The sequence below is a fragment of the Armigeres subalbatus genome, chromosome 3 (genome assembly GCF_024139115.2).
Source record: "Armigeres subalbatus isolate Guangzhou_Male chromosome 3, GZ_Asu_2, whole genome shotgun sequence".
Lineage (NCBI taxonomy): Eukaryota > Metazoa > Arthropoda > Insecta > Diptera > Culicidae > Armigeres > Armigeres subalbatus.
The window spans coordinates 350,145,768-350,170,004 of record NC_085141.1 but is presented as its reverse complement, the minus strand read 5'-3'; the positions used below and the strand labels follow the sequence as shown (position 1 = coordinate 350,170,004).

At 43.7% G+C, this 24,237-nt stretch overlaps 1 protein-coding gene and 1 non-coding gene across 5 annotated transcripts in view; both read right to left on the bottom strand.

Annotated features, from left to right (window-relative positions):
• The window catches only part of LOC134226032 (transcription factor sox-2-like), a 258,455-nt gene that overhangs the window by 75,074 nt on the left and 159,144 nt on the right, over positions 1-24,237 (bottom strand). For 3 of the 4 annotated variants that reach the window (XM_062706544.1, XM_062706541.1, XM_062706545.1), the window contains 2 exons: positions 7,031-7,243; positions 2,544-2,626 (listed from right to left, as the gene is read on the bottom strand). In XM_062706544.1, the coding sequence (XP_062562528.1) occupies positions 2,544-2,626; positions 7,031-7,243 (296 nt within the window). The remainder of the gene's footprint in view (positions 1-2,543; positions 2,627-7,030; positions 7,244-24,237) is intronic. The other variant, XM_062706542.1, reaches the window with a different exon arrangement.
• Positions 10,076-10,150, bottom strand: Trnat-agu (transfer RNA threonine (anticodon AGU)). Its single transcript has one exon. It is a non-coding gene; the product is annotated as a tRNA-Thr (tRNA).

Sequence of the window (24,237 nt, the reverse complement as noted above, 5' to 3'; positions counted from 1 at the left end):
CGGATGTTACTAAAACCGACCTTGGATTCCCGCTTAGAACCGTCCGTAAAGATTTTTTTCAAAAGCAGTATTTTTTTCGTTCAGTACTCTGGACATAATAGCTTGAGCTTTGACCTTGTCCTACTTTGAACTTATTTTTGATTGTCCAGTCTATAGATGAATTGAGTGCATTCCACGGCCGACGACCCAGATGGCGAAGCTTTTGTACCGGTGGAATAACTTTTCCAGTCATCGCCAAGTCGGATGATTTTCTAAGAGAAGGTTTTTTGGTTCTAGATTTTTCTTTGATTCGGCATAAACTTTTCACCATAGTTAGAAGAACTTGTTCCTTAAATGGAAGAATGCCACTCTCCACGGCCATCGCTATTGATGGTGATGTTCGGAAAGCTCTGGAAGACGCACGTAATAACTGATTGAAGACTGGCTGTAGTGGTTTCACCCATTTCAGTTCGAAAAGCTCGATTCCATACAAAATCTTCGATAGGCATATAGCTTTCCCTATTCGCCATACAATTTCTTTACTACCATGATTTGCAATTGCTGTTATGAAGTTGATACGCCTTTTAACTGATTCTATGCCTAATCTGAAATGCTTCTTAAAAGAACATCTGTCCAGTTCGACTTCAAGATTTCTAGCTGATGGGATGTCACGTATTTTTCCCCGTTGATCTTGATTTCAAATCTATTCTTTTTAAGGTTCGATATGATATCGTTGGCAGACATGGAGCAATGTGGATTTGTTAGCTGACAGTTCAAATCGTTTGCTTTTTGCCCATGTATGTATTGCTTCAATGGCTTTTTTAAGTCTCACTCCGGTAGAAAAAGCTTGCTTTCCTGTTGCAATCAATAAAAGAGTGACCGAGAGTACCGAGTCTTGCGGTACGCCGGTCTCTTGAACTCTAGTCGTTGAGGTTTTACCGTCGAAACGTACTTGGAAAGTTCGATCTGATAAAAAGCCTTCAATGCACTTGTACATATTCACGCCCAGTTTAAGCTCCTTTGCCCTACGAAGTATGTATGGGCGCCAGGTTCTATCATACACACTTAAACTATTTTGCCGACCTCAGCAAAACTTTCGCCGAGATTTCAACAGCTTAGAAATCGGTAACAATTACCGATGACTTAGTAAAGTTTAACGAAATCTCGGTAAAAGTTTTACCGAGATGTCGTTAAAACTATTGCCGAGATCCTGGCTGTTGGATTTTCGGCAATCGTAAAATTTTGAATTTAAAGTTTGTAGGCATTTAGAAGGTGTTGCTAGCGATAATATTTCATTCAGTTCAGCAAAATAAGTGGCAGTGCCATGGGAAGGATTCTGATATTGTCTTAGAAGAGAGAAAATCATCCACATTCGGAAGCCTGGGAAGAACCTTCCTTTCAAAAAGTTACGCCACTGCATGAGGGTAACACGATAATACTTGTATGCCCAGGGAAGTCGAGAATATTTCAAACCCGAAAAAGTTCTAGTCCGGTCCGGAAATTAAACACAGCCACCCTCAGTTGGTCTTGCTTAGTAGCCACATTGATTATATGTTAATGTTTTATTGATGCCATTCTGATCGTTACATGTGTTTTCTAACACTGCTCAAAATGCAAATAAGAAAATAATCATCCTACACAAAATATCATTCCACTCACTTATATTTATGACAAATCGCTCATTTCCTGTCACAGCATTTCGAAAATTAGCTTCCATCATTCACCTCACAGAATACAGTAGTGGCAGAGATACAAACGAAGACAAGAAGAATGTGTCATTCGATTTAACGCCACCACTTTCAGCTAACTGACTGACGGTGTTGTGAGGTGGCCCGGCGCGTCCAAAAACCAACAGCACCAGCAACCAATCCACCAACAATGAAACGTGTGGAGTGCTGCATAATGACAAATCACATATTATATTAGACAGTGACAGCTTCCAACACCATCAGCAGCACCAAAGCAGCCAACCGTAATCTAACAGAAGCGACGATATCAAGATCTTTCGATTCACTGATGATGTCTGCATATTATATGACGGGCTTGGGACCGCATGAATGATCTCAACTACTGTGCGTCCATTCAACTGTTGTTGCTGCGAAGGATTCACAACCTCCGAAGAAGCCAACGCACAAAGCTAATGTCGTTGATTTTGATGAGATTTCCGAATCACAACATCCAATCCGCGAAGGCATACTCGGAGAAAATCCAATTATCCACTCGAGACAAAAACCGAACAAAACTCCCTTCCGTGACTTGTTTTGTTTGGAGTGGCGATCGAAATCATCCTCGTCGTCACAACCAACGACAACAACTCAATTCCGACGAAACTAGATTATCGTTCTCGCATGACGCGTCGGATCTTGGCTCGGAGGATTTAAGCGAAATGGTTTGTCGTGACGACGCGATGCGACGAAGACGGTAGCGTGGGAAAATTACGAGATTTGTACGCAATAAGTGCTGGCAACAGATGCGCAGGTAACAAATAGCTTTCGGAAATTATGAATGGGTCCAAGGCGAGCTGAGCGAAAAACAAACTCGAGGATTGAGATAATTGAACTTACCTGTGACGTGGGAGGACTAGCTTGTGACAAATGACTTCCTAAGTGGTAGGGAGCGCCTGGTGCAAAGTAGCTGGGTGTGATGCCTGTTGAAGATTGAATGAGGACGTTGGATTAGTTACCATGACTCATTTTCTAAACAAAGAAGGTTATTATTTAGTCTCGTTGTTGTAGTTAGTTACATTTTTGTTTCAATTAACGATAAGATCACAAAACACCAACAATTTTGTATAAAGCCAAGAACGTATTCGCACATTGACTATTTTATTAGGAAACACTTCTTAAAAATCCATAAACTATAACTAATTCGTGAATTCCAATAAGTGACACATCTAGGAATATTATTGAAGGATTTAGTCATAGAATTCTTAATATTAACAGTTCTAACAGAATCCCATCCGAAATTTCAACAGAACCTGCTGGAACAAAATCTCATTATATATTCGAAGGAAATTTCATCAGTCATTCTAACAGAATCCCAACAAAGATTCGACCAGAATGAAATGGAAAATGGAATGAAATTTCAAAAGGAAATAGAAACTGGCATTCAGGCAGAATTCACTCTGGAATTCAAGCAAAATAATATTGATGTTTCAAATTGAATCTCATATGATATTCATAAAAACCTGCTCTGAGTTTGCAACAGAATCCCATCAGGGATTCTAACACATACTCAAGGAAATCCGAACAGATGCCCTTCCGGGATATAAAAGAATTCCCATCACGAGGATTTATTGCTGAGATTTTATTCGACTTGTTCAAATCTGTTAATATCCTTGTTAAGATTATTTGCGAATCTTGATTGGAATTCTTATCGAATCCCCCCAGGGATTCTACTTGAGTCCCCAAAGGGATTCTGCTGGAATCTCCAAAGGGATTCTGCTGGAATCTCCAAAAGGAATCTGTTGGAATCCCCAAAGGGTTTCTGCTGGAATCCCCGATGGGATTCTGCCGTTCGAATCCCCGAAGGGATTCCGTTCGAATTCCTGAAGGGATTCCATTCGAATCCCCGAAGGGATTCCGTTCGAATCCCCGAAGGGATTCCGTTCGGATCCCCGAAGGAATTTCGTTCGAATCCCTGAAGGGATTCCGTTCGATCCCCGAAGGGATTCCGTTCGATCCCTGAAGGGATTCCGTTCGAATCCCCGAAGGGATTTCGTTCGAATCCCCGTTCGAATCCCCGAAAGGAATTCGGTCGAATCCCCGGAGGGATTCCGTTCGATTCCCCGAAGGGATGCCGTACGAATCCCCGAAGGGATTCCGTTCGAATCCCCGAAGGGATTCCGTTCGAATCCCCGAAGGGATTCCGTTCGAATCCCCGAAGGGATTCCGTTCGAATCCCCGAAGGGATTCCGTTCGAATCCCCGAAGGGATTCCGTTCGAATCCCGAAGGATTCCGTTCGAATCCCCGAAGGATTCCGTTCGAATCCCGAAGGATTCCGTTCGAATCCCCGAAGGATTCCGTTCGAATCACCGAAGGATTCCGTTTGAATCCTGAAGAGTTCCGTTCGAATCCCCGAAGGGATTCCGTTCGAATCCCCGAAAGGATGCCGGTCGCCCCGAAGGGATTCCGTTCGAATCCCAGAAAGGATTCCGTTTGAATCCCCGAAGGGATTCCGTTCGAATCCCCGAAGGGATTCCGTTCGAATCCCCGAAGGGATTCCGTTCGAATCCCCGAAGGGATTCCGTTCGAATCCCCGAAAGGATTCCGTTCGAAACCCCGAAGGGATTCCGTTCGAATCTCCGAATGGATTCCGTTCCAGATCCCCGAAGGATTCCGTTCGAATCCCCGAAGGATTCCGTTCGAATCCCCGAAGGGATTCCGTTCGAATCCCGAAGGGATTCCGTTCGAATCCCCGAAGGATTCCGTTCGAATCCCGAAGGGATTCCGTTCGAATCACCGAAGGATTCCGTTCGAATCCCGAAGGTTCCGTTCGAATCCCCGAAGGATTCCGTTCGAATCCCGAAGAGTTCCGTTCGAATCCCCGAAGAGATTCCGTTCGAATCCCAGAATGGATTCCGTTCAGATCCCCGAAGGATTCCGTTCGAATCCCCGAAGGTTCCGTTCGAATCCCGAAGGGATCCGTTCGAATCCCGAAGGGATTTCGTTCGAATCCCGAAGGGATTCCGTTCGAAACCCCGAAGGGATTCCGTTCGAATCCCCGAAGGGATTCCGTTCGAATCCCCGAAGGGATTCCGTTCGAATCCCCGAAGGGATTCCGTTCGAATCCCCGAAGGGATTCCGTTCGAATCCCCGAAGGGATTCCGTTCGAATCCCCGAAGGGATTCCGTTCGAATCCCCGAAGGGATTCCGTTCGAATCCCCGAAGGGATTCCGTTTCTGGATTCTGTTCGAACCGAAGGGATTCCGTTCGAATCCCAGAAAGGATTCCGTTTGAATCCCCGAAGGGATTCCGTTCGAATCCCCGAAGGGATTCCGTTCGAATCCCCGAAGATATTCCGTTCGAATCCCAGAAAGGATTCCGTTTGAATCCCCGAAGGGATTCCGTTCGAATCCCCGAAGGGATTCCGTTCGAATCCCCGAAGATATTCCGTTCGAATCCCAGAAAGGATTCCGTTTGAATCCCCGAAGGGATTCCGTTCGAATCCCCGAAGATATTCCGTTCGAATCCCCGAAGGGATTCCATTCGAATCTGAAGGTTCCGTTCAGATCCCCGAAGGTTCCGTTCCCGAAGGGATTCCGTTCGAATCCCCGAAGGGATTCCGTTCGAATCCCCGAAGGATTCCGTTCGAATCCCCGAAGGTTCCGTTCGAATCCCCGAAGGATTCCGTTCGAATCCCGAAGGATTCCGTTCGAATCCCGAAGGGATTCCGTTCGAATCCCCGAAGGATTCCGTTCGAATCCCGAAGGTTCCGTTCGAATCCCCGAAGGATTCCGTTCGAATCCCCGAAGGATTCCGTTCGAATCCCGAAGGATTCCGTTCGAATCCCCGAAGGTTCCGTTCGAATCCCCGAAGGATTCCGTTCGAATCCCCGAAGGGATTCCGTTCGAATCCCGAAGGTTCCGTTCGAATCCCGAAGGGATTCCGTTCGAATCTGAAGGGTTCCGTTCAGATCCCCGAAGGATTCCGTTCGAATCCCCGAAGGTTCCGTTCGAATCCCGAAGGTTCCGTTCGAATCCCCGAAGGTTCCGTTCGAATCCCGAAGGATTCCGTTCGAATCCCGAAGGGATTCCGTTCGAATCCCCGAAGGGATTTCGTTCGAATCCCCGAAGGGATTCCGTTCGAATCCCCGAAGGGATTTCGTTCGAATCCCCGAAGGAATTCCGTTCGAATCCCGAAGGGATTCCGTTCGAATCCCCGAATGGCTTCCGTTCGAAGCCCCGAAGGGATTCCGTTCGAATCCCCGAAGGGATTCCGTTCGAATCCCCGAAGGGATTCCGTTCGAATCCCCGAAGGGATTCCGTTCGAATCCCGAAGGATTCCGTTCGAATCCCCGAAGGTTCCGTTCGAATCCCCGAAGAGTTCCGTTCGAATCCCCGAAGGATTCCGTTCCGTTCGAATCCCGAAGGGATTCCGTTCGAATCCCGAAGGATTCCGTTCGAATCCCCGAAGGATTCCGTTCGAATCCCCGAAGGATTCCGTTCGAATCCCCGAAGGGATTCCGTTCGAATCCCGAAGGATTCCGTTCGAATCCCGAAGGGATTCCGTTCGAATCCCCGAAGGATTCCGTTCGAATCCCGAAGGATTCCGTTCGAATCTGAATCCCGAAGGATTCCGTTCGAATCCCCGAAGGATTCCGTTCGAATCCCCGAAGGATTCCGTTCGAATCCCGAAGGATTCCGTTCGAATCCCGAAGGTTTCATTCTGAATCCCCGAAGGATTCCATTCAGATCCCCGAAAGGATTCCGTTCGAATCCCCGAAGGGATTCCGTTCGAATCCCCGAAGGGATTCCGTTCGAATCCCCGAAGGGATTCCGTTCGAATCCCAGAAGGGTATCCGTTCGAAGCCCCCGAGGGATTCCGTTCGAATCCCCGAAGGTTCCGTTCGAATCCCCGAAGGGATTCCGTTCGAATCCCCGAAGGGATTCCGTTCGAATCCCCGAAGGGATTCCGTTCGAATCCCCGAAGGGATTCCGTTCGAATCCCCGAAGGGATTCCGTTCGAATCCCCGAAGGGATTCCGTTCGAATCCCCGAAGGGATTCCGTTCGAATCCCCGAAGGGATTCCGTTCGAATCCCCGAAGGGATTCCGTTCGAATCCCCGAAGGGATTCCGTTCGAATCCCCGAAGGGATTCCGTTCGAATCCCCGAAGGGATTCTGTTCGAATCCCCGAAGGGATTCTGTTCCACGCTATGTGTCCAATAAAGGATTCGAATATATTCTTATTCGGGATTCGAACAGACATTTGTTTAGTATCACAAAGCATTTGAAAGAATTTGTAAAAAAGACTAACCGGTATCTCTTCTACTTAGTGTTAAAATTAGTTCCTAATATTAGTTATAAAATATAAGAATAAAAAAGTGCTTACAATTGGACATCCACTCACCTGCCCGCAGCGCGTCGACCGGCACGGAGGGGTACGTCATCGGGTAGGGATAGCCGTCGCGCCGGATGGGCTTTGGTTTTCTCCGCGGCCGATACTTGTAGTCGGGATGTTCCTTCATGTGCATCGCCCGTAACCGTTTTGCCTCGTCGATGAATGGCCGCTTCTCGTCTTCAGTCAACAGCTTCCATTCGGCACCTGGTTTGGAGAGCAAAATAGAAACAAATTGAACTTAGTGGAATTCATTGCTGTTTCACTAAAATTTTTAAAGAAACATATAACGATCGAACGCTATCCCTATGCAATCGCTTCGGATCGTATCTTTTTGCACTCCAACCGAAACATCGTCATGTATTCCACAAGAATTCATCAGTTTAGCATCACTTTGAGTCTGGGAAAACATTTATCTTACTCGTTCACCGGCTAATCGAACGATGATTCCTTATACCCCAGAAAAGATCACAGATTATGTGTAACTGAGCATACAATGAGCCCGCGACAACGGCTGCCCTGCTGTAGTTCCAAGGCGCAATAAATCAATACCACTATATCAGTGGATGGTTATGAACATTTTTGATAAATGTGGCCCTGCCATATTTCGGCCACAACGCCCGATTGAGCTATATCAGTGGTCGATTCATACATATTGGGTGACAGCAATTGACTTCCCAAATAAGGTGTCTTATATAACGAATGAAGCACAAGCCGCTCATATAACTTTTCAATCGTATCGTGGACGAACTTGAAACAAATTCGGTTAGCTCGTTTAGGTTCATTTGGAATCAAACAGAATAAACCGAAAATGGAGCCAGCTGGAAAGGAACAGTCGGGTCAGTTCGGTTCTGTTATTTCAGCAAAGTCTATTTTTCTTCGATTTTTGTTTCCTTTTCCATTGTAGGAGACGTCCAAATCGAACTGAATCGAATGGAACGCGGCATCAATGGGCACACAGAATGGAAATGAGGGAAAACACAGTCATTTTTAGGCTAAAGACCATGCTCCGTGTATTGTCCCGACGAGAGGACGTCAATGCTCGCTACGGAAGGGAAAGAATTCCCGAGATGCGAACAATGTGACTTGAACAGAACAAAAAATAACATCCGGAAGCTGCGCTCACTCGGACTACATAGCTAACAATATGTCGCTTTTTCCTCGTTTTGTGTTTTCGCTCTTTGGCTCCCACACTTTGTATCCATTTTGTAAATTACAATTCGCTGACTTGCAAGTTCCATTCAGCGAAAAAGAGGGCTTTTCTCGCTGGTTGGTTGGAATACCGAACTGCCGGTGAATTCGACGGAACCGATGATGGCTAGAGACCAACCTATTCTTGGAAAGGCTAAAATTGTGACTTCTTAGAACTTTCTATCCATAGTGTAGCTATTTCGATCCTCTAAGATCCATTCACATTTCTCCCGATTCGTTGATATCCTGCTGGCTGTTGTTTGCCTCTGCCTTCAAAACATTCGGCAACAAAGACCGAAAACAACTGCCAAGACTACTGGGCGAGCGCTAGACAATGCCGAGCGTCGTCGTCGCCGGGATGGAACTCGGGGCTCCTGGTTACCGGAGATAGACATGATTCAATGCAAAGCAATCGGATGGAGGTCGTTACATTTGTGGATGACAGAACCCGATCCGCGCCGGCACAGGGCAGCTTGCATGCCAGCTCTGCCTGGCATACCGGGTGGTTCGTTTTACAGTTCATTCATTAGAAAATACCTGTGAGATGGATGGGAGCGAAACATGTTGCCATTGCATTGGGGTGGCTGTTGGTAGCCAGGCAGTCTGTTTCCAACGTTTGTGCAGTGGTCCGGAATGGACTAATGCGCGACACTCGGGTCGGTCGGGTGAAAATTTGTTATGCCGGGTACCGGGATGTTGGTCGTGATGATGGGCATTGGATGGTACGATGAACGACAAATTTATCCACGCGGAATTTATCTACCGAGGTGGAACAATTTCGGATTTAAAGGATAGGATTTCGGGTTCACGTTGTGCTGGTAAATACCGACGCTTGCAGTAACTGCTGTTTATTGAGATGAATTCCTCTGAAGATGTGCGATGTATTGTGAATACTTTTTTGAAATCAATAAACATCTATCAGTAACGCCAATTTTTTTTCATAACATTTTCACTCAGTTTTTTTATATTAGGGTTCATGATTATTCAACGATTAACAAGCTTTTTCCGGATGTATTTTAAACGTTTATACATTTTTTAAATTATTTAATACAGACATGAAACTCTTAAACTAGGTGTGATTCAACCATAACGGAAGTTCAAAATTGGACACTTATGTTTGGACATTTGTTTCAGTGTCTCAACGCTAGAGAATCTTTAAAATGCATCAGTTTGGTACTGTACCCCAATTTTTTTCACATTTTTCGTACACTAAATGTGCGGATATTCTGAATGGTTTATCTTCGTTCCGAAAACAAAGTGTTTGTAGACCGGAGGCCCATAAAGTTGTATACCAAATGAATCAGTTGAACAAATTGAGTGTTCGTGTTTGCGCAAAAATGTCTTTCATTTTACAGTTCACTGGAAATTGGCCGGGCCGGACTATGAGCTCAGAAACTCCCTTCCTCTTTTCTGAATGACTCTAACACCCCCTCTACAATCCTCTTATCAAGACAGATAATATGTGTACCAAATTTAGTTGAAATCGGACCTCGGTGTTGAAAGTTACACAGAATTGTTCGTTTTCTAAACAAAACCCACTCCCCTTCTCAAAAATGACCCTACCACCCCTTTGTTAACTTTGTATGAGGATAGAGAATGTGTGTACCAAATTTAGTTAAAATCGGCCAAGTGGTTTAGAAGTAGTTAGCGAACATACATACATAGATACCAAGTAAGTATGTATCGAATTTAATAGGTAGTTGAATCGATTGAGTACCCTATTCAAAAACTATTAATTCTAATAAGCCTAAATAGAAACATTTGTTTAAAATGTTCTGAAAACTCAGATGTGAATATGTACATTACGTAGAAGATTTTTATTTGAAAAATGTTTTGGAGGTAACCATTTTACCTTCGATGGGACTCGAACCCACGACCCTTAGTACACTAGACTAGTGCTTTAACCAACTAAGCTACGAAGGACCTCCGTCGGCCTTCGCAACTTGGCGGCTGCTGAATGAGCCCGAGATTTCCCAAATTGGTCGCATAGTCGAATCACTAACAATTCATTTTCCAGCGCTGAGACTATGCGTTCCTGTTTCTGCAAGAGTTCCACAAGGATCCACACTGAGCCCGGTATTATGGAACCTTATGTACGACGGGGTTCTGAGACTCAAGTTCGCTCCTGGTGTCAAGATCGTTGGCTTCGCCGGTGACGTAACCTTGATGGTGGTTCATGCGGGGTCAATTGCGCAGCTACGTGGCACCAGAAGAGCCCGCGAATGCATCAGGGTGGCTCCGGTTGCCATATGGCAGCGCGAGTGGGATGTCTTTTCGAAAGGTAGGTAGGCATGTTAGGTATCATATCGAGCTGGGTGGGGAGACCCTATGACCTCATCTGATACAATTTCAGTCAGGCCATGGTTCCGACAGTACCTTCACAGGTTTGGGCATGCGTGAATCCCCGACTGCCCTAACTGCGCTGACGTCGAAATAAGAGCAATGCTAGATGTTTGCAGTTCGGACACAACCCCGGATACCCTTTATTGAGTGGATGTGTCAAGTAGTGCAGAAGTGTAACGCAGTTTCGACTGCAACAATGCAACCACTCAGATTGCCTACAGTTTGCAGAGAATTTGTCGTGCCTGGGCAGCAAACAACAAGCATGCCTAACTTGTCATTGGTTAGTTGGAATTGAACGGTTAGCATGAAAAAGAGAGTGAGTGATCTGCACATGCTGAGGAGTGTCGTAGCCTGTCACCACCACGAAGCATGCAGAAGTTTGAGTATGGACTGCTCATGCCGATACTTTGATCAGTTTCGCCCTTTTCAAGAAATGAATAAAATATTATTTTTTGCAATTCCTGATCATAATACCTGGTTTACAGTTCGTCTTTGAATGATAAAATTGCCTGCTTTTCCATACCAACGGAATGGGTACTTTAATGACCATTGTGCAACTCAAATGGGTTGCATAATAGAAGTTTGAGCAACTAGTTGCAAAAAGATGATTTTTTCAGCTCAAGTTGTACGGATAAATACTAGTGTTCTGGAAAGTGTTGGAAAAATCGAGTTTTGCAACGAATTGCACACGCTATTTTTTGCAATAATGAAAAATGGACTTTAATTTGATTACTAAAATTTTTTGCCTTTCTCGTACAACTAAGTTGTACCGAAAGGCTATCATTTCAGTCCAAATTCGAACTTTTGATAAAAGTCCCGGAGACCCATAGTGTTATATACCATTCGACTCAGCTCGATGAACTGAACAAATGTCAGTCTGTCCGTGTGTGCGTATGTGTGTGTGTGTGTATGTGTGTGCGTGTGTGTGCACAAAATGCCATAAAAAACATTAGCCAAATTTTCATATAGAAACTCTTAACCGATTTTCTTGCAACAAGTTGCATCCGCCAGAGACTAAAACGCTGTTGATCACTATTGAATTTCATAATAATTGCAAATTGTAAAAAATAGATAATATTAAAATAGTGATGAGACATAGTCACATAGAACAATAATGTGTTATGAAAAATGCCTTGCATCTATGAATATTTTGAAAGTTTATCCATGGCTTGCTCCCATTAAGAGTTTCATCGTACTATAAAGATGCTCGTGTTGCACGCATTTAGGCATAAGTATGCTCTTCGTTCAGTTTCATAGTACTATGAAATTGTCCGAAAGTCAAAATTCGAATATAGGAAATTCGAGAAACTTTTGGCAGAGCCATCTGTCGTCTGTTATGTTACTGTTATGGATCCTGTACACCTCCGGTGGTGCAAAGGGCCGACTTGAAAGATCTCCATCCTGAGCGTTGCCCGGCTATCGCTTTAACCTGTTGCCAGGTTAGATTTCGGTCGACTTCTTTTATTTCTTTATTGAGGCTTCGCCGCCATGAGCCTCTGGGTCTGCCTCTGCTGCGATGTCCCGCTGGGTTCCAGTCTAATGCTTGTTTACAGATTTCGATTCCATCCCTACGTAGAGTGTGGCCGACCCAGCCCCACTTCCGTTCCCAAATTTCTGTTGCTGTCGGGCTCTGATGACAACTACGATGAAGCTCGTTATTTGAGATCCAGTTGTTGGGCCACCAAGCCCGAATGATATACCGCAGGCATTTGTTAATTAACACCTGCAGCCATGTTTCGCTAGCGAATACAGCACAGATTTCACGTTAGAGTTGAAAATTCGTATTTTGGTGCGTTCACTTATCTGCCTGTTTTCCAGATATTTCTTAAACTCGCAAAGGCAGCCCTTGCTTTCTTTATCCGTGCGCCTATGTCGATCTTGGTACCGCCGTCTGACGCCATTTGGCTACCAAGATATTGGAAGCTTTCAACATTCTCCACTGGTTGCCCGGCTACTGTGAAACTGGAAGGAGTCACCGTGTTTACATCCAACGATTTGGTTTTGTTGACGTTGATGACTAAACCTGCCGAAGAGGAGCGCTCGGCAAGGTCGTTGAGCTTACTCTGCATATCAGAGCGCCGTTGCGCGAGGAGTGCAAGATCATCCGCCAATTCGAAGTCATTTAGGTGCTCCGCAGTTATAGGCTGCCATAACAGCCCGCGGTTTGGTTCACAGTCAATCGCATTTACCAGAATCTCGTCGATTACGATGAGGAACAGCAACGGTGATAGAATACATCCTTGCCTCACACCAGCTACGACCCGGATAGGGTCGGACAAGACCCCATTGTGCAGCACTCTACACGAGAAGGCCTCGTACTGTGCCTCGATGAGGCCGATGATTTTCTCAGGAACTCCCTTGCGTCTCAGGGCGCCCCACATATTCTCGTGATTGAGACGGTCGAAAGCTTTTTCGTAGTCAATGAATACCAAGTAAAGGGAATCTTGGAATTCGTTGACCTGCTCCAGAATGATGCGGAGCGTGACAATATGGTCCACACAGGATCTTCCGGCACGGAATCCGGCCTGCTGCCGCCGGAGAGTCGCATTGATCTTCAACTGAATCCGGGCTAGGATAATTTTGCACAGAACTTTGAGAACGGTACACAGCAACATAATGCCTCGCCAGTTATCGCATACAGTCAGGTCACTCCTTTTGGGCACCTTCACTAAGATACCTTGCATCCAGTCGATCGGGAAAGTTGCAGTGTCCCAGATATTACGAAATAAACGATGCAGTAGTTGAGCGAATGTCATATCAGCTTTGAGCATGTCGGCTGATATGCGGTCGACCCCTGGGGCTTTATTCGATTTCATGCTTTGGTTGGCTGTTTGAATCTCTAGCAGTGATGGAGCTTCGGTATTGACGCATGTTATACGTCGGATCCTAGGCAGATCATGCCGAGGTGGTGATGGCCTGGCTGGCACTTGAAAAAGTTGTTCGAAGTGCTCGAACCAGCGTTTCAGCTGGTCAGTTAGGTCGGTCAATAACTGATCATTCGCGTCTTTCACAGGCATCGTTGCATTTATCTTCGCCCCGCTTAAGCGTCGTGAGATATCGTAGAGGAGGCGAATGTCCCCGGTTGCGGCGGCTCTCCCTCCTTCGTCGGCCAGAGAGTCTGCCCACGCTCGCTTGTCCCGTCGACATGAGCGTTTTACTTCCTTCTCAAGAGCCGCGTATCGTTGACGGGCTAAGACTTTGGCTCCTCTGGTTTTCGATCGCTCTATCGCGGCTTTGGCTTCTCTTCGCTCCTCTATCTTTCTCCAGGTCTCATCGGAGATCCATTGTTTACTCTGGGTGCGTAGTTCGCCCAGATTGTTCTCGCTGGTGGTGATGAAGGCATTCTTGATGGCGGTCCATTGGTCTTCCACGCTTCCGCTTCCGGAATATCTGCAGCACGCGTCTCCAGTTCTTCAACGAAGGACCGTTTCACCGTGGCATCTTCCAGTCGGCGTGTGTTAAATCGTCGTCCAACTCTTTCCTCCTGCCGACGAATCCGCGCAATGCGCAGGCGTATTTCGTCGATGAGGAGGTGATGATCAGACGCGATATCGGCACTACGTTTATTCCGTACATCAAGAAGGCTCCGTTTCCATTTTCGGCTGATGCAGATGTGGTCGATTTGATTTTCTGTAAAGCCGTCACGGGAGACCCACGTGACCTTGTGAACAGGTCGATGAGGGAAGAGCGATCCCCTGATCACCATGTCGTTATTACCGTCAACTGGGGGGAAGATGATCATTTTTAAGATAAAACATGCAATAACAATGTGTGTTTACATTTTAAATCGAAACAAATATTTTCAAAACATGTACTGCTTTACGTTGCAATAATCAACAACTTTAGTTTTCTGAAATGCGTTCGCATTTATTAAAATAAATTAAATTATCACACATTTTTTTAGTAATCTGGTTTGGGGTGAAGTTGATCAAAACAACTCTACTAAAGCCTGTCCACGTTAAATTTCGGACACCCATCATCCAATGCTATTTTTAAAAATTTTCACAAACTACTGAGAAGATTAATTTACATGACAGCTGAATCTCTCCGCTTTATGTGATTCTTTGAGCATATTTTCATTCTTGTCAAAGTGATGAAATGGCTACAAATCAATTGGACATTGTCTCAGTGTCCGAAATTTAACGTGGACAGGCTTTAAAATCATTATGACCTAATAGTTGAAATACACTAGGTTATTTGTATGAATGTTGAATTTACTACGTAAAGAAGTCTACGAAGTCAATATTTGAAACGAAAATAGCGTCATTTATGACTATCTCTCTCTTTCTTCCACAAAATACATTTTCATGATTATAATCGAAAAACTCGGATTTCTACCTAGCGGTACCATTACTTGAACGCAGAATATTGTTGACTACCGTTTCATAAAAAAAATTGGCACTTTTGACTGACACATCAAATGATCATCTTCACCTCAATGATCATCTTCCCCCCAGTTGACGGTACCACAAAATTCTGCGAACAGCTCTCCGTTTTCGCATCATTTCTCCGAGACCATGGCGTCCCATAATGCGCTCATGGTTCGAGTTGTCGGATCCGATCTTTGCATTGAAGTCGCCCAAACAGATCTTGATATCACCCTTCGGAATTCTATCTACGACGGCATTGAGTTGACTGTAGAAGTTCTCTTTGTCTTGCCGATCTGCAGCATCGGTTGGCACATAACATTGGATTATAGTAAGGTTTCGAACCCGTGTTCTAAATCTGGCAACGATTATCCTTTCACTTATAGGTTCCCACTTCATAAGCGCAGAGTGTGCCTGTGCGCTTAGTAGGAAACCAACTCCACGATGCCGGGGAGCGTGTTCACCTCGTAAACCAGAGTATAGAAGAACTTGTGCCGACGGCGTTCTGTGTTCTCCAAAGTTTGGCCAACGCACTCAGTCCCAGGATCTCAAGCTTCATGCGGCGTGCCTCATTGGCAAGTTGTGCCAATTTACCCTGCTGGGCTAGGGTTAAAACGTTCCATGTTCCTATTCGTGTCCGTTGTTGCGCGCTAAGAGTCGTCGCCGTAAAATCAGTCCGTATTCTTTCATTATCGGATTCTCGAACAAATTGATGTTTCGGGAACAGTAGGTTGTTGGCCCAAGGTTCCCTCTCCACCGGGATGGGGCTGCCATCTCAGGTATAGCTTCCGGGGAATAGCATTTCATACTCAGCCGCTGGATGCCAGAACAGACGCTGTTGGAGCCGCACCTCCTTGGTGAACAGACGCTCGGTCAGTCGGGTCAATTTGTTTAAAGTCCCACCCAACACCAGGACTAGGCTAGTGCGCTTTGAGCGGCACACGGTCGCTTTGATAGGGCCTGCTTGGGGACACATGCAGCTTTTTATAGAAGTTGAAAAGAGCCCACTGTCGAACCCCACCACATCCTAGGCAGACCCCACAGGACGCACCCTCTCAGTCTAGCTGATGTCAGAAGGACAACAGTGCCCAGGCTGCACTACCAGCTAAGTACGCAACCCTTAGCTGGTGGTCAATTGTCATCGAAAGACCCGTGGAAGCGTGAGTATTGGAACTTGTGAGGACCAGAGCTATGTTAGGCGCCCCTTCCCGGATGTCAACTCACCATTTCGCAGCCCATCTGTCGTCTACTAGTGTAAATTTTCTATCATAACATTAGACGGTGTAACTGTTTTGCCTTTCTTGTACATCATCGAGGTGTAAGCGTAAAGGCTACATTTATTACCTTTTTGCGCGAGAAAGGCACCATCACCGCTAGGTGGATTATTCTGGGTTTTTTTTTATTTGATATTCCACATGATCATTTTTGCCAATAAATTATGTAGCTGCAGAGAACAATCAGATTCAATGTTGCCGTGCCGCATTGCAAGTTCGATAAGTGATGCGATAGATGTATTTTTCTTTTTTGATGTCATGTCCATCAAACTATTTCATGTATTACGCGGCGAGACTATTTGAGCACTTACCCAAGCACATTCAACAAAATGTAGTCATGTAACTACTGTTCTGATATTGGTTTTTCATTATAGCACCCAAATGAGTGTTATAATGAATATTATGCAACCCATTTGAGTTGCATAATGTTCATTAAAGCACCCATTTCGTTGGTATGGAAAAGTAGGCCGTTTTATCACTCAAAGACGAACTGTAAACCAGGTATTATGATCAGGAATTGCAAAAAAATCATTGTAGCACTCATTTGGGTGCTGTAATGAAAAACCAACATTAGGACAGTAGTTACATGACTACATTTTGCTGAGTTAGCTTGGGTGATCGTTCAAATAGTGTATTCTCTGCATCTCGTAATAAATTAAACAGTTTCTTGGACATGACTTAAACATTTTCCAAAGGCAAGTGTATCTGTTGCTTCATAGCTTGTTGTGCTAGACAATTTGGTACAATAACACGGAATCTCTCACTTGTCATAAGACGAGTTTGTACAATCCCATTGAATTCCACCACTTAATTGTATCTTGACAGATACGTATTTCGACCTCAACAGTAAGGCCGTCTTCAGTGTCTCGTACTTGACTCGACTTCCGAGTCGAGTCGAGTCAAGTACGAGACACTGAAGACGGCCTTACTGTTGAGGTCGAAATACGTATCTGTCAAGATACAATTAAGTGGTGGAATTCAATGGGATTGTACAAACTCGTCTTATGACAAGTGAAGACATTCCACTAAAAAGCTCAAAATAATTTTCTCACGGAATCTCTGCAAAATAATGTATTGTCATGAATGATCGTATAGAGTAAATTTGATTGTACAATTTTGATATAGATTTATCATATTAAAGCCCATTTTTCGTCATTGCAAAAAATAGCGTGTGCAACTCGTTTCAAAACTCGATTTTTTTTTAGCACTCGTATACGTTGGATAAACGTACAACTTGAAAAAATCATCTTTTTGCAACTAGTTACACAACCTACTATTCTGTTATCACAATTAGATACTTATTATGAATTAGGTATCTTAATCTTGACCAAATTTGCTGCTGAATGATATAATCTTTGGATGAATTTGCATTTATTTTTCGTCAAAATTTGGAAAATAAAATCAACAATAATTTTTAAACTCACAGCAAGCTGCCAAAAAAAGGACTTAAGACAAATATAATGACAGGAAAAAGAAGCTCGAACCTATGTGTGATAAGTATTTTTCTTGGTTGATGCATATTTTTGTTTCAAAATTTTAATTTTTATTGTGGAAAACCCAAAAAATTCCACCTTAGCGGTGATGATGCGTTCCTCAAAGCAATCGATGCACATCGCCTCAGTGTAAGGGATTCCAACTAGGTGTAATTAAAGCGTTTACAGACGCTTGCTTCATAGACACATTGCAAGAAAAAAAAGGAAGCCGGGAAAATTGAATGCGCCTCCAATGAATATTTTCGGGCTAGTAATCAAAAGTGGCGGATACTAAGTTTACGATGTTTTGGTTATATTTATATCCTTGTCATTTCTACATTCAATTCAATCAAGGACATTAACATGACTGGTAATTAACTCTCCTGGTCACTACGAGTTGTGAAGCTTGCCTGGGATGTGGTGGGGCTTGACAGAGGAAGAAAACTTCTATGAAATGTTGCAGGTCCTTCCAGCCAGAGTGATCGTGTGCCGCTCGAAGCTTACTGACTACTCATGCTACTCATACTCATGGTGTTGGGTGGAACCACGTGGAACTCTAAACAAACCCAACATCATTGCCTCCCGGTCTGGCCAGGTTCAATAAAACGCCGTAGATCAATCCCTACGAACAACATAACAGTTTTAGGACACCAATTTGCTTGACGTTCTTTTAAATTCGATAAATATTTCATTGGAAAACTGCCTTTAGCTGAGCCACAACATTGGTATTACATTTTTATGCTATCAATATCAAATGTTGAGGAGCACAACTAGGCTAATATTGATTTGATGGTTCAATGATTGCAGTTTTATCACAATACTAGTCGACCCGGCAGACGTTGTCCTGCATAGTAGGCGAAAAAGCGTGTTGTGAACTACTCATGCGAAATTTCCATACATTTCTTAATTTTAGGTTTTCATGATTTGTTCAACCCCATTCATGATTTTCGCATGAGGAAATATCATATAAACCCATCGGAAACGATGACGAACATATTTGTTGAAGGAACGAAGAAAATTCATCCAGCCGTTTTCGAGTTATGTGGATACGAACACAGACCATTTCATTTTTATGAAACCTTAGAAACCTTAGAAACCTAAGAACCTTACAGAAACTGTATAATAATTGGGCATATACAATTTTGTAAGCTTTTTATACAAATATTGTATTAAAATAATACAGATTTGTATTATTTTAATACAATATTTGTATAAAAAGCTTACAGAATTGTATATGCCCAGATTTTATACAATAATTGTCAGATTTGTTTTTTTGGTGTACGATTTGTTCTATGTGGGGATTGCCCTCGCGTTATTTCCGCGAAGCTTTCCAAATTTTTCTTTTTATCGGTAACACAAAGTAAAAAATTTACCATTTTCTTCATAACTTTTAAAATAAATGACCGGTTGTTATACAGTTTAATGCAAATTGTTACGAAAATATCGGGTAAGGGTTACTGCACACATACACACATACACAAGGAATTATTCTGGAAATTTTGTTAAAAGATTTTTTCCGAAAATTTAAATTAGAATGAAATAGAAATACCTAAATTTAAGAGAAGAGCCAAAAGAATTTCTAAAGGAATATTCGAAACAAAAATTTTAATTAAATTTCCAGCGGAATTTTTAATTAATTTTCTCAAGACATCCTGGGTGAAATTATAAAGATATTTCTAAGAGGAATTCCGAAGGAATTCCAAGAATTTCTTCCTATAGTTCCGAAAGGGATTTCTTAACAAGTTCACAGAAGAATTGGTTTGAGAAAATCCTGGAAAAATTGCTGATGGAAATCCTTTTAAAAATCGGAAGGAATTCCTAAAGCAATTTCCAAAGTAATTCACAAAGAAATTCAGAAAAATGAATTCTTTTAAAGAAATTTTGGAAGGTTTTCCTGAAACAGGAAAATGTAGGTAAAGCAATTTCTGAAGAGGTTTCCGTAGGAATTCCTGAACAAGTTTCCATTGAAATTTACAAATTAAAAGAATTAAAGAATTTGCAAAAGAATTCTCGTAGGAACCTGTAGAAGCATTTCCGAGGAAATTTCTAAAGGAATTATCGATGAAATTCTGAAAGATTTCTCCTGAAACAATTTCCGAAGGTATACCTAAAAACATTTTCCGTAGGTATTCCTGATGGAATTCCCCACGGATTCTCCATAGGTATTTCCGAAGAATTGTCCAAATGAATTTCTAAAAAAAATTCGTAAAGGAAATTTCGAACGGAATTTCCAAATTAAATTCTGTAGGATTTTCCGACATTCTAGAATTTCTATGAACATTCCTCCAAGAATTCTTTTGGTATGTCTTGGGATTTCTTCTGAAAATCCTCCGGAAATTGCAACGGAGATGAATCCAGAAATTTCTGTGGATATATTATTCCTTCGAAAATTCAAAGAAAGAATTATAAGAAAATTTCCAAAGATCCTTCTTTTAGGATTTTATTCAGTATCTACAACACCTACGGAAATTGTTTTAGGATTTTAAAATTCTTTTAGGAATCCTATCTTTTCCTGTAAATGAAAATAAGTGTAACTCATAAAATATAAGAAAAAGGAACTGAAAATTAAAAAGATCTATGACTCATTATAAAGATGGCCGAAATTTTCATTATTCCGAACTCTTGGGGAGAAGCTTGAAGTGAGGTCTCCGGGTCTCTTGAAAGGAGGTTTCCGAGCCTCTTGAAAGGAAGCTTCCGGGCCTCTTGAAAGGAGGCTTCCGGGACTCTCGAAAGGAGGTTTCCGAGCCTCTTGAAAGGAGGCTTCCGGGCCTCTTGAAAGGAGGCTTCCGGGCCTCTTGAAAGGCGGCTTCCGGGCCGGTTGCAAAGAGGCTTGCGGGCCTCTTGAAAGGAGGCTTCCGGCCTCTTGAAAGGAGGCTTCTGGGCCTCTTGAAATGAGGCTTCTGGGCCTCTTGAAAGGAGGCTTCGGGCCTCTTGAAAGGAGGCTTCCGGGCCTTTGAAAGGAGGCTTCCGGGCCTCTTGAAAGGAGGCTTCTGGGCCTCTTGAAACGAGGCTTCCGGGCCTCTTGAAACGAGGCTTCCGGCCCTCTTGGAAGGAGGTTTCCGCGACTCTTGAAAGGAGGCTTCCAGGCCTCTTGAAAGGAGGCTCCCAGGCCTCTTGAAAGGAGACTTCCAGGCCTCTTGAAATTAGGCGTCCGGGCCTCTTGAAAGGAGTCCTCCAAGCCTCTTGAAAGGAGGCTCTTGAAAGGAGGCATCCAGGCCTCTTGAAAGGAGGCTTCCAGGCCTCTTGAAAGGAAGCTGTCGTTAATCCTCTTAAGAGTAGGCTTAACAGCATCCTAGAGAAGGTTTCCGAGCCTCTTGAAAGGAGGCTTCCTTCTTGAAAGAAGGTTTACGAAACTCTTAAAAGGAGGATTCCGAACCTGTTGAAAGGAGGCTTCCGAACTTCTTAAAAGAGGGATTTCACACTTCTTGACAGGAGGCTTCTAAACCACTTGAAAAAAAGGTTTCCGAGCATATTGAAAGTAGGCTTCCTAACCTCTTGAAAGAAGGCTTCCGAACGTTTTGAAAGTAGGCTTCCAAGCCTCTTGAAAGGAGTCCTCCGATCCTCTTGGAAGGAGTCCTCCGAGCTGCTTATAAGGAGGCTTTCGAGAAGCGTAGAAGGATGCTTCCAATCTTCTTGCAACGAAGCAACTGAGCTTTTCGGCCTTCATGTCTCTCAAATGGTGGCTTCCAAACGTGTAGACTCTAAATTTTAGTTCGGAAGCATATTATTAACATGTCATACAATATTTTGTTTTATTCAGGTACTTTACATAGATGATTTTTTAAATTTGTTCATTCGTCGTTCTGTCCTTTTGATCCTTTTGATTTGATGTCTCTCCGCCCTTCATCCACTGTGTGGAGGGAGGATTCAATAGTCTTTGAGTTATTAATCGCCGTGCATAGTACAAGACAAAATTTTGAAGTAAAAATAATATACATACCGTCGTCGGCGGTGACAATGGGTCAAATGGGGGTGTGAATGTCACTGTTTCAAAAATTTAGAATGCATGTAGAACAGATTGAATGTATCTGAGGACAAGAAACCTAAATTATAAGAGACCTTTTTGATTGATTTCTATATCCGACCTCCAGATTGTCGGTGAGAGCGATGACCCATTCTCACCCCCTAGACCCATTGTCAGCCTCAATGACGTTAAATCAAATATTTATCAACACGGGGGGGTCCCGTAGCGTAGTTGGCTACACGTTCGCCTTACAAGCGAACGGTCATGGGTTCGATTCCCAGCCCCTCCACCAAACCCTCGTCAGTCGCCGGATCCGCAGCCCATACGGTGGCGTTTTGGGGTACGCGCCTTACCGTGACGGCTGCCTGATGACGACTGACAACTTGTTCTTCTCGGAGGCATTCCTCCAACGTTACCCGGATAAATGGCAACCGAACAATGCAACGATCATTGGATAGACGACATGAACAAACGGACACAATGGACTCACGATGAGATGGACAGGCAACGGCAACAACAATGATAATGGAAAATCTAAAAATAGAATCTGTGTGGGATTCTGGCAGCAGAATGCCACAGTAGATCTCGGCACAGTAGCGGTTAAGTAACACAGAGTGCCTACCAAATAAAGAAAGGAATAAAAAAAATTATCAATAAGTTTTGATTCAAATTGGGCCCGGCGAAGGTACCTCCAGGGGTACATGTACCCCAGGTTGAGAACCGCTAATTTAGATCTTCGAAAATTTCTTTTCGTTATTTCTTTTGCGCATTCTTTCGGGAATCTCTTCAGAAAATCCTTTAGATTTTTTTTAGAATCCTTCGTAAATTTCTTTTGGAGTTTCTTCGAGAATTCTTTAAAAATTTCTTACGAAATTTCTTCATGAAATCCTTCGAAATTTCAGTTAGAAACCCCTCCGAAAATTCCTTTAGGATTTCCTATTTTATTCCTGCGTAATTTTCAGGACGATTTTTTTCAAAACAAAATTTCCGTAATAATTCCTGCATAAATTTTGCTAGGAATCGTACATTGCAATTTCGAGAGAAATTTTCAAAAGCCTTTCGGGAGGTTTTACGAAAGAGTCCCTGGAGGAAGATCCAAATGAACTACGGGGGGGATTTTATAAATTATTCCTGGAGGAGTTCTCGAAAGCATTGCTGGAGGATTTACTAGAGAAATTTTAGAAGGAGGAGTTTCCAAATGTATTTCAGAAGGAATTTCCATACTTCTTCGGATATTCTCAAGAAATATTTGGAAATTTACTTTAGAAGTTGCTTCGAAAATTTTTTCAGTAATCATTCAGGTGATGTTTAATAATTTTATTCAAAAGATCATTTGGAAAATACTCCCCCATGAACTAATTCGGTTAATCACTCAGAAATTCTTTCATTCTTTTCTTCAAAAATTCCCTCAGGAATTCTATCGTGAATTTCTTTTCTCTAATGAAGGAATTTCTTCAAAAATATTTCCCTAATAAATCTAGAGATACCTTCAAAAATTATCTTCTATGTCGTTCGTAATAGTTGTTTTTAAAGGCGGCTTATTGGGCCTGCGCAAACCTCCTGTCTCGTCGGAGGGTCGTCGTGTCAGGGCTGTTTAGCGTCCCACCTAACACCAGGACTTGGGCTTGTGCGCTTTGAGCGGCACACGGTCGCTTTGGCGGAGCCTACTTGCGGATTCATGCAGCTTTTTATAAAGGTTTAACAAACCCCACCACATCCTAGGCAGGCGCCACAACTCGCAGATGGCCTGGGGAGGGATCGTCAAGCCCTTGGACTTAGTCCCTGCTGCCCCTATCGAGTTTCTATCGGTGGTGACGAAATCGAGGTGGTTGAAGAATGTCGTGTACTTGGGCTCACTGGTGACCGCTGATAACGATACCAGCAGAGAAATTCGAAGGCGCATAGTGGCTGGAAATCGTACGTACTTTGGACTCCGTAAGACGCTCCGATCGAATAGAATTCGCCGCCGTACCAAACTGACTATCTACAAAACGCTTATAAGACCGGTAGCTCTCTATGGACACGAGACCTGGACGATGCTCGTGGAGGACCAACGCGCACTGGGAGTTTTCGAAAGAAAAGTGTTGCGTACTCTATGGTGGGGAGCAGATGGCGGAGGGTACGTGGAGGAGGCGAATGAACCACGAGTTGTATCAGCTGTTGGGAGAACCATCCAACGTTTACACCGCGAAAATCGGAAGACTGCGGTGGGCTGGGCACGTAGCCAGAATGTCGGACAGTAATCCGGTGAAAATGGTTCTCGACAACGATCCGACGGGCACAAGAAGGCGAGGTGCACAGCGGGCAAGGTGGATCGATCAGGTGGAGGACGATTTGCGGACCCTCCGCAGACTGCGTGGTTGGCGAAGTGCAGCCATGGACCGAGCTGAATGGAGAAGACTTTTATGTGCAGCACAGGCTACTCCGGCCTTAGTCTGATAATAAATAAAAACCTTCAAAAATTCCTTAAGGAACTCTTTCGAAGAAATTTATATAAGAATTATTTTAGAAACCCCTCTGGAATTTCCTTCGGGAATTCCTTTAGCAATACGTTCAGAAATTCATCCAGGTTTTCCATCAAAAAGTTCCA